This window comes from Triturus cristatus, chromosome 1_2, assembly GCF_964204655.1.
Source record: "Triturus cristatus chromosome 1_2, aTriCri1.1, whole genome shotgun sequence".
Taxonomy (NCBI): domain Eukaryota; kingdom Metazoa; phylum Chordata; class Amphibia; order Caudata; family Salamandridae; genus Triturus; species Triturus cristatus.
In genome coordinates, this window is record NC_140580.1 from 1116749129 (window position 1) to 1116760255 (window position 11127).

The 11127-nt window shown below is 44.5% G+C and overlaps 1 protein-coding gene across 1 annotated transcript in view; it reads left to right on the plus strand.

The window, feature by feature from the left end:
• The window catches only part of ARPC5L (actin related protein 2/3 complex subunit 5 like), a 90695-nt gene extending 84344 nt beyond the window's left edge, over window positions 1-6351 (plus strand). The window contains exon 4 of the mRNA XM_085613771.1: window positions 5736-6351. Coding sequence (XP_085469897.1) covers window positions 5736-5798 — 63 coding nt within the window. The 3' untranslated portion in view covers window positions 5799-6351. The remainder of the gene's footprint in view (window positions 1-5735) is intronic.
• Window positions 6352-11127: the final 4776 nt, after the last annotated feature.

Sequence of the window (11127 nt, forward strand, 5' to 3'; positions counted from 1 at the left end):
GCTGGAGGAGAAGATGGGGTCAAGCGTGTGACCGGCGTAGTGGGTGGGGGTGTTGACCAGTTGCTTGAGTCCGAGGTTAGCGAGGTTCTCTAGCAGGGTGGTGGTGGTGGTGTTGTCCTTGGTGTTCTCCAGGTGGAAGTTGAGTTCCCCTAGTAGGATGTAGTTGGAGGAGGCGAGGGCGAGCGGACTGATGCAGTCTGCGATGGCTTCGCTGAATTGTGTGCGTGGTCCCGGGGGTCTGTAGATGAGGGTGCCTCTGAGGGTGGTCATGGGGTCGGTGTGTATCTGGAAGTGAAGGAGCTCTGCGGCGGTGAGGGTGTCGTCGGTGTTGGTCGTGATGCGGATGGTGTTTCTGTAGACAAGGGCGATGCCGCCTCCGGCTCGGTTGGCGCGGTCCCTCCGGGTGATCTTATAGCCGTCGGGGATGGCTATGGCGATGTTGGGCGCTGAGGAGGCGTTCATCCAGGTTTCCGTGAGGAAGGCGACGCCCGGCGCTGTTGTGTCGAGGAGGTCCTATAGTTCGACGGCGTGCTTGTGGACGGAGCGGGTGTTGAGCAGGATGCACTGGAGGTGGTTGTTGTTGGCGCCTGTTCTGGCGGGCGAGGTGCAGGTTAGGAGGCAGGTGAATTTGCAGATTTGGCAGCTGAAGGGTCCGAGGGTGCGCTTCGGGGTGGCTTGGTAGCAGTCGGGTGGTCGTTCGGAGTTGAGTGCGTTGAGGGCGGCGGAGTTGTATCTCAGTCGGGTCCTCTGGGTGCAGCGGGGGCCAGGGGTTCTGGCGCTGGGCGCGGTCCAGGCGTGGACGGGTGCAGACGGGCATGCCTTAGGCGCGCCTTTGGCGCGCCAGCGGCGCAGCCTCCATATGAGGGGCTGTGGGAGGGAGGAGCAGCTGGGAGGCGGGAGCGGGGTGGCAGATGGGACAGCGGGGGGCGGGGACGCAGCGGCGGGAATGGACACCGAGGCGAGCGGGGAATGGTGGGAAAGGGGTACAGAAGACAAAACGGGGGAGAGGGTTACGGGGCACAAAGGGCAAAAACAAGGCAACAATGAGTGAGGGGCACAGAAGGCAAAACGGGGAGAGGGATACGGGGCACAAAGGTCAAAACAAGGCAACAATGAGAAGGGGCACAGAAGGCAAAACGGGGAGAGGGGTACGGGGCACAAAGGTCAAAACAAGGCAACAATGAGAAGGGGTACAGAAGGCAAAACGGGGGAGAGGGACACGGAGGCACAAAGGGCAGAAGCGGTGGCGGACTCACAGGCAAGCAGGAGCAGGCGGTCTAGCCAGCGAGTACAGCGTCACAGGAGGACCGTGTGGCGGCTGGGGGGGGGGCGACCTACCTGAGGACAGGGCCAAAGGTAGGTCAAGCGGTAGAAAGACCAAAGAGCAGGGGAAAAACAGGAAAGGAGAGAAATGAAATTAGAGACCGAGCAAGGGAGAAAATCAGGGTAGAGTAGACAAGAGAGATAGAACAGAGGAGACTAGCATGAAACAAAGTAGATTTGTAAAAATGCCGGAGGTGAGAGCGATCGGGCGAGAAGAAGCAAAATAGAAGGAAATTAAACAAGAGTAGATGCAGTTTTCCTTTGATGGTGTTTGGGTGATACTTCACTCGTTTTCCCAGTCACTCAGAGGGTCTGCCTAATTCTGCAGTGCCACTCTAGACCCACTGAGCGATGGGGGAGAAAAGCACAAACTGCTCTGCGCGCTGTACCCCAAAAACCTTACAGCTCAGTGGCGTGACCAGGAGTTGAGTGGATCGGGACGTGTTGACCTTGAATCATCGGGCAATGTGTCCCAGAGACTAGGTTAAAAAAAAAAAACAGCATTTCAAAAATATAGTCAAGTAAGAAAGGACTGATTCAAAAAGTGTGTTCTAGAGCGCAATTTAGGAAATCCATGAAGGGTTATTACAAAATGGTTAAAGTATACAATACAGAAGACCATGAATGTTTATTACAGAATTGTAAAAGTGTACGTTCCAAGTAAAGTGCAGATGTAGCAAATCTCTTTTAAATGCATAGTAACATTGCTATGAAGGGTCTCAGTAATAGAATATAATTCAGAATAATAAGAAAAAGCAATAATTTAAGTTTCAAATGTGCAGCAAAATCAGTAAGAAATCAGGAAGCATCCGTTTCAGATTCCCGATAAGATCTGACTCCCCGGTAAGATTTGACTCACCGCCAAATTCAAGGGTTTAAGTCGCCGTTTTCTCCTTAAAATGAGCATTAGGACTGCAAATTCATAGTGGTGTGATCAAAGAATTACATTTTCAACAAATCTAATTACAGACTTTTAAAACGTCACATAACCCACTACATGAATGTTGATTCTGTCCCTCTGACCTAATGTCATCCGGAGGTGTCAGGACAAACTAGTTACATAAACAGTGAACCATTGCAAATGAATGCAGTGCCGCTTGCATGCAGGAGAACTTTGAAAGTGTATAGGAGGCCCTCTAGCAGTCTTCCTCAGAGTACACAGTTATTCAGAAATAAACAAATCCACTTCTTGCTTGACTGCATGCAGCAGCATATAAACAAACACCCGTTTTGAACAAGATGGCATTGAGGCCTAGTTAGCATAAGCCAGGAAAACACACTTTAACAGGTGGTAGCAAAACGGTATCCGCTGCATTAGCTTCACATCATTATACCCATTTGAATTCAAGTGTAGATCTGCACACTATTAATGCACATTCTGAATAAACGCATACAACGTTTTCACTGCACATATCTGGGCCATCGTATATTCAGTTTGTTTTTTTCAGAGTACTGATGAACAAAGAATGTGGAAAGCTGGAGCATGAAAGGGTGCCTGCAACTAATCGTGCCCAGCGCTCATTAATTGGTGACTATCCCTACCTTGCACTTAAGCTCTGATTTCATTTGTCTCAATTTTCTAGGCACTTCTGAACACAAACAGTCCTCAAAGGCTGCCTTTCTGGGAACACCATAAATTTAGTGGAATATTTCATGAGTTCCTTTTCAAAGCAAATGGCTTTTTTTAGCAAATGTATCTAAAATAAATAGTACAGTTCAGAGTCTGTTTTAAGTAATTTTTTCAAAATGTTCTTTTGGGAGATCTTCCCCAAAACCCCTGGAGGCATGCTGGCTCGCTTTGTTTTCTTACTCCGTACAGCTCGCGTCCGGCACCACTTTCCCGTCGATAGCAGGTGTCGACAGAGGAAGGAGAAAACAAGTGTGTGGAAAATAGTCCTGTTCTCTTGCATAATCTGGCACTATATACAGATATATTCAACTCTAGTATAAGATGGTATTTTTCTAGTATAAGCATGTATTCTGTGATGACAATAATCTACAAAATGATAGACCTGTTATAGTAAAATGATTGAGACGTATTCGATTGCCTTTGTTTTTGGTAGGTTCACAACATTTTTATTTTTTAAGAGTGTACTTCACAAAGCAGTTTAGTTTTGGTGGGCATAGGGACAGGCATCGACTGATTCTAGGCACTGAAGACAGGGTGAACTGATGTGGGTCCATTTCCTATAAACATTCTCTCTAGGAGAATACTTTTAATTTTGTCCACCACCTCCTTAGGGAGGTTTTTTGCTTGGTGTAGACTTTCTAGGAGGTTGTCATCCATAAAAGGAGGCAAAGGCCTATGTGTTCTTGAAGCGTCACCAAGAAAAAACGCCATTGTACTGTGACTGACTCATTTTGAGACGATGGCTAACGCCAAGCAGGCTTGGAGTTCAAGAGTGCACTCTTGGTCTCTGAGGCTATTGGTCTAATTTCATGGCATTGTTAGCATCCTCAGGGTTTTCCACTGTCTCCTTTTTGATAACTGTGACGGGCACCTATCAGGGTCGCTTCTAGGTGGCAGCAGAAAGTGCCATTGCAGCTGAGAGCTGTAGATGCAGTGCTTTAAACCTTCGACGCTAGCGATTCTCATACCGTTCTTGACTGTGTTCAGCTTTATTCCAAACCCATGAATGAAGGGACTGCGACAACATTTTGTACTGGTCGAGTTTAGACATAGATCAGGAACCAGGCATTCAAGTTTATAGGCGCATATGGTGGCATTGATGCGTTTCCTTCGCTTGCACGTTGTGTCCTGCAAACAGCAGATTATCTGTGCCCTTCAACGTCTACGTCTTTGGTAGTGGATATAGCGACTCCCACCGTAAGTTCATGCTTTAGGTAGGCTGGTACATTGATTCTTAGAGGCGTGTTTAAACACAGAGCACTGGATGGTCACACTGAATTAAAAGATAGATGACGAGAGAGATAAAGAAAATATAGATGGTGAGTAAGTGAGCGTGCGCTAAAAGACTGCTCTTGAAGTCTGAGCCTTTTACGTAGACTTATGATGTCCGTCTGTACCTTGTGGGTTAGCGTGGCACTGTAAAGCCTCAAGAAGGAAGGAACTGGGGAACAAGATGGGATGGAGATATAGTGAGGCCTACCCACATCTTACCTTCTAAGGCAGCTCCTAAGGTTTTGTCACAGCACTGCCCCAATACGCTTCCACACTGAATGATTTGTTGAAGACGGGCAATGGATTTTCTGGGATATTTGTTCAATATCTTCCAATTTAGGAAAAAACTCTTACAGTCAACATGATTAACACTTTAATCTTTTCACATAAATGTCCAGCTGTGCTCCTGATATAAACCCAATGTATTGATCATTCAGTCGAATCCTTGATATTAAGTTTGTGGATAAAAAGCCTGATTTGTACAGACCAACATTTAAACAGAAAAAAAAAACTTTCATGAGAATGTATGCAAAAAAGTAGAAAAGGTGTCATGTAAAAAACAAAAACAGTTTCACGTTAATATCATAGAGCATCAACTTTGTGTTGAAAATCCTCAAAATCGAAATTAATAAAAACACTGCCCTAAACACACCGCCTGTCAGGGTGCCAGTGATCAGAAATGCAAGCCAAAAAGGGGACTGAAATCAAGCTATAGTTTTGTGTTTGTCACAAGAAATGTTATGGCAATCACTGAAGTATTTAACAGGATAGTGAATATCGCGTGTTGTACATTTAATTACTTATTTTACATATGTTAACCAATCTAATCTAAATTTTTAAACCAAACCGCTCAGCTACCATTAGTTAGTATGTACGTCCCCATTGAAAATGGTTATTTTGTATGATTTGATTGTGATTTGTTTTTTCCGTCATATATGCATTTAAAAAAATATATTTTTAGAATGGGAGTGAGACAAAAAAATGAGAAAGAATGAGGTCTTTTTTTTCACGTCATTAAGACGCGATTTCATACTTGTGTCTAAAAAGTGGATTTAACAAGAGTTTTGTCTTTTTTTTTTTTTCTGCCGTTCACTCTAGGAGAACCACTTTGATGGTTGTAAGTCAGACACAATAAAGAACAACCTAATGAGCTAATTGTGATGACGTAAATGCATGTTTTTGAAAAGCGAAAAAGTGCATTGAAATAATCGCATTGTACAATTTTTTTATGCAGTTTTAATTAAATTATTTTTGTCACACGGATTTTTGAATGAGACGTGAAGTGCAGCCGTAGGGCACAACATGTGTGGTTTGTTGTAGCCTTGCAACTGCTTCTGTCCTAAAATCAGTCCATTTAAGTTCTGTTTACTTCTTGTTTTCAAGTCACAGCAATCGAACCTCATGCTTGAGCGATGATACTGTGCGTTGTTTTGCGCTTGGTCTTTTTGTTCACCTTGTATAGTTTATAGCGATAATAAATTAACACTTTCTTTTTTTCTGTTTCTTGTAGGTATTAGCAGTAGGCGGTCTAGGTTCCATAGTAAGAGTTCTTACAGCACGAAAGACTGTTTAAAAGACTGTTAGTACTTAAAACCGAAGAGGAGACCTTTTCGACGCGGAACATTGAAAAAAGAAAGGATGGACTGACAATGACCAGCCTTTCTAGAGATTGCTATCTATTAAAATATTTTGGAAAATTCATTTATTGGAATGTTCTTTTTATTTAAAAAGGTTGTGGAGGGAACATTAATGTACACTATATATATGTTTGTTATATACAGGGTTTGATAAATTCCCACGCCCTCTTTTTATTTTTAAGTGAGAAAATAATTTTATTGATAGAGCAGGTGAATGATTAGCCTGACAATAGATTTACATTAAAGAGGTGTATAATGAACTGCTTTTTAAAAAGTTTTACGGAACATCCTGTATATATCACTTTTGAGTTGTTGGTAAGGGTCTGTTTTTGTTGTTGGCAGATACAGTAATAAAGACTGGCTTTTGGTGGAAGAGTTTTAATATTTAAAAGTTTTTGTACAGTAATGCATAGTTCGAAACACTATTCCAGACTATGGAATGTTTTGTGTGAAGTGCCTGCTGAATAAATAAAGCCCTTGGATCCGTAATGTCAAATACGTTTTCTTTTTGTTCTGCTCAGTGTTAAGTTGGAGAACCTGTACACATTCTCATGGTTTGAAACCACCATAGTTCACCTTAAATAATCATATATTTTGTATTCTGTTATATCGGGCAAGAGCCATGGAATGTAATATTGTAGCCACCAGTGAACAATAAGTTCTCGGGTATTGAAATAAAGCGTCTTTTGTCTGTCCAATATCTGTCCATGCAAACATAAGAAAGGGGTGGAAAATATGGTCAAGGATATGAGTGCCCCCTAACTTTTGTCCTTGCATTTTGAGTAGTTGTAAATATTTCAGATTGAGACCTCTAAAAAACCATTATACATAAATGCACTTCCTAGTTGAATAGTCCTTCTTGTGTTTCTGGTTATTACCCAAGATTCTGTGCATCGATTTCTGGGTATAGCAAGAAAGCTAGGACATTTTATGTTCTCCTTTATTGTGATTTAAATGCGTTATGTTGAGGACATGGAGGCGAGGATTACACAACAGTCTTCCTAACTCCAGCAACATTTGACCAGATTAATACTCTGAAAGCCGACCAACAAGAAAAATAGATTTCCCAAAAGTAGACAAAGGTCATTCAGAAGTTTCACTAATCACAGGTCATCCTGCCTAGCCATTCTTGTGCCACCCTCACCCACCCCCTTTTTCCCCAGTGACCAGCATTAACATAAAATCCCCCAAAAACTAACGACCCCTGCTTTTGATTTATTCCTGTCAAAGAAATAACAGGTATAATCCTGACATCCGTGTCTTTAATAAAACAAACTTTCCTTCACAAAAGGTAGGCAATTTTTCATTCTGTGTTTTCGAATCGGAGAAGAGGAAATGCATGTTCAAAGCTTGCACACTACCGGATAACCCACTCCCATGTCTAACTTAAAATAAAACTTTGGAGGTTGAATCTGCAAACCAATAAGCAAATTCCATAATGTCCTTGAGTCCACCTCGTTAGGCAAAACCTGGACACAATCGTTCCTCTGATCACATGAGCACCAAAGCATGACTTAGACGCCACCTTCCGACAAGGCTCAACAAACCCATCTAGCAAATGTCTGTGAAACCTTCCCCAAAGTGCCGTAGGACACTACTTTAGCTTTGTGGCCCCTAAATATGCACATCTCTCAGAGCTTTGGAACATCTGAAAATGTTTTTTAAGGTATAGTCCAGGTTTTGGACATGGTTTGTGCAACAATAGTAAGTTAGCTATTTCAGAGTAAACATCCTACCCATCTGATGCAGAATCCTAACATTCAAGATTCTTCTGCAAGAAGCATAGCATAACACCACTGCTAGCTTTGCTGGGAGACCCCTTCCTGGATGAATACTCATTTGGATCCCAAAGTAAAAAAAGATTGTGTACCAAATTCATGTCCAGAGGAACAAATGCCTTGGTTCTGGATGCATGAACAACTGAATTCTCTTTAGCAATTTGCAAACCAAAGGGTGCTCCTCTGTGGGAGTACCTTCCAGAGGAATGTGCCAGGCAGAGGGAGCAGACTGAAAGGTTTTTCCTGATTCCTGTGGGATCCAGAACACCTAACTAGACCACTGCCTACAAGGAGACCTGTGCCATTTATTAGTGCTGTCTCAACAGGCCTAGGAACGATCTCTCAAACCTGCCACATCTTGAGGTGCAAAGAACATTCAAAACCGTCCGGTGAGAGTACCCCATTGCGAAATGCTGGAGAGGATCTGAAAATCCAAAAATGTTCCCGTAGAACTTGGAAACCAGACCCATCTGCCCCTTAACTTAAACCACCATTCTTGATTAAGGCAAACAAAGGAAAAATACAAATATAGCCCTTCTCCCAAACATGGAAGAATGCATTCACTGCCACGGCTCCTAGATCAAGACGCCAACCAAAATAATGCCCTAGCTGGTGAGTCAGGTGTGATGCAAAGAGGTCCATCTTGCAAGAGCCCCAACTCGCCATCAGCCTCTGGAAAATGGGGAAAATCCAGTTTCCAGTCCCTGGAATTTCCTCATGTTTCTGGATTTCCAGTCCTTCAACATCATCATTGTGTCTAGAAGGTAATCTGCTTCCACTGAAATTCCTGGCAGTGCGGAAGTACCAGAGATCCTTAATACCCAAGGCCCACCCTGTGAAGCACCCAATAATGTAGAGGGCCCAGAAAGGTTGCCTGACTAGAGGATGACAGAAGCTACATCAGTCTAATTCTCTGCAAATTATCACTGGTCAGAAACCTCTATTTCTTCCACAATAAAACTGTTGTTTATGAACACACGGGGTGCCTTTCGCCGTCAAGTCTGTTACCTCTGTGTTTATCCTCTGTGCTTATCACTTGGCTGTGTTCTGTGGGTGAGGAGGGATTGCAGGTGGGGGTTGGACGAACCGGAGTGGTGGGCGATTCGGGGGAGCCATAAAACTCCATGCGCAAACCTGCTGCCGACTGCACCACCCTGGCATCCCCTTTTAGCCTTTACCAAACTGGAAGAAACTCTATTCTATCTTTCCCAGCCTTAATCGGGATAGAGGAATAATCTTTTCCTGAACGCTGTCCAACTGGCATTAGAGGCTTCTTGCCCGTGACCATCTCTGGTGGGGAAGAATACACCAAATTTGGCTTTGTCCAGAAACTGCACAACTTGCTTGAAGGCTTGAGACTTCTGGGTGCCTTGGAGGAGCAGCAAACAAGTCAAACGTCCCCCGTTTCTCCAAGCTCTTGGTAAAAACCTTCAGCCTCAGTACTTTTCTTATTGATGTCTGGGCCTTATCCAAGGAGGCAAATGCAGTCATGAACTTGGTAAGCTTCTTAAGGGAAAGTTCTTCCTCTTCAGCGGTTGGTCCTACCTCAGAGGTGGTCAGCCTGCCGAGCTTAGGGTCCATCTTAATTAGCAAGAAGCATCTACGCTCCAAGGGCAGGATACAGTTGATGTTGTGCAGGAAGCAGACCGTCTGCTGCACCCTGCCCAACAACGTGTCTAGGGATAATGATGCTTCTGGAGGCCTTGACCTTCTCGGCCATATCAAGGATCTTCACAAGTTGCCTTGTAAAGTCATGCCGACAGGTACGTCACAGCATGTCGGTACTAGTCTATGGGACTATCAAACTCCGCTCTCAATCTCTTTATACAGGGGCTTTCTGATCCCACCATCCTACCAGCCGTCGGCGGACCTATGTTGGTATAGTTCTTCTAGTTCCAGTATATCTGATCCCAGCTATGGATCTGGAATCCGGTTCGAAACTCAATACTATCGCCCATGGGCCGCTCTGTTTTGTTTTCTCCTGGGAGAAACATAACCCATCAGAGCTAGTGTCTCCTTCCAAGTCCTTACCATTGGCTCAACCAAACCCCCCTGTTTCCCAAGAGGAGGGAATCCAGTCATGGTTACAGGCATTTTTTCAAAAATGCATTTCTGAAGTGCTCTAAAGCGTTGAGTTATCCAGGGTCATCCCTCTCGCTTTGCCTCACCTCCTGGTGGCATTGAGTACCTTTCAGCTCTTGGGGTTCAGGAGTCTTGGGGATAATAAATGTCACTTCCAGGCGTGGGGTCTGCGCCAGTTATGGTGCAGGGATGGCGTTTCCTTACTTCCTCGTCCACCAAATTGTCCATGCCAGGGAACCACACCTTCGCTCAGAGCCGAGTTTTGTCTTGGCTGTACCTTGGTGGGCTAGGGTGACCATCCGGCAGTGTAGGCCTTTGGGAATTACAATTCTCTGTCCTCTGAGAACCAGCCCGGACCCGCCGATGCTGAGTTCGTGCCTTACCCTCGATATTTGTCGCAAGGATTTCTGCTCTTCCGCTGTGAGTGCGGCTAGACCATCCAGATATCGATGCCACCGTTTGTTCTCCAGGGCTTCTTTAACTCTTGTCAGGGTGTCGTCCAATTCAGTGGCGTAGCACAAGTCGTCCTTGGTGACTGCCAGAGGGCAGGCATTGTCTTCGTTCATGCACAAGAAAGCCTCAGTGTTTGCGCTGTCCTCATGGACCTGGTCTCCCACCCTTGGCGTGGGATGTCTCGCCAGAAAATCGGCTGGGTTATCCGCTCGATACAGCAGCTGGAATGAATACACCTGCAGTTGTACTGCCCACCTTTCAATCCTCAGGGATGCCAGTCTGGTGGACCCGCTGAAGAGTGGTAGGAGGGGATTATGGTCCGTTATTACTCTGAAAGGGTGGCCACATAAGTACAGATGAAAGTGCTGGCAGGCCCATCTTATAGCTAGAGCCTCACACTCTATTTGTGCGTATATTGTCTCGGTTGGAGATAGTGCGCGACTGGCATTTGCTACTGGGACGTAGGTCCCTTTGGTGTCCTCTTGCAGTCGGACCAACGTCGACAACCAGCTTGGTCTTCCTTTTTGGGGTGGAAGTATGTGTGAGAAGTTGGCCTGGCATATGCTGGTCACTAGTTATAGTGGCCACCTTGCACCAGTCCAATTCGACTCTTGGTAGATAGGTTTAAAGACAACCTTTTAAAGAAAGCTATCCTAGTGGTAGCTGTGGAGAGCAGCCTTCAATGTCTCTGAGGAATGTAAAGCAGCTTGTTTTACCTTATCTCTTGAATTACCAAATGAAAAGACACCACACAGGTATATATATCAAATATATATGTATTTATTTCTAAATATACTCTACTAATCTCTTTATGAGATTAGAGCCAGGTAAACATTCAAAAGATCAACAGTTCTCAATAAATTAAGCACAAATATGGCTGTAGCCCTAGGGGCGTACCAGACCATATACTAAAGTAGTGGTTTATCAAACTCGACTTGCAATATGAAGAGGC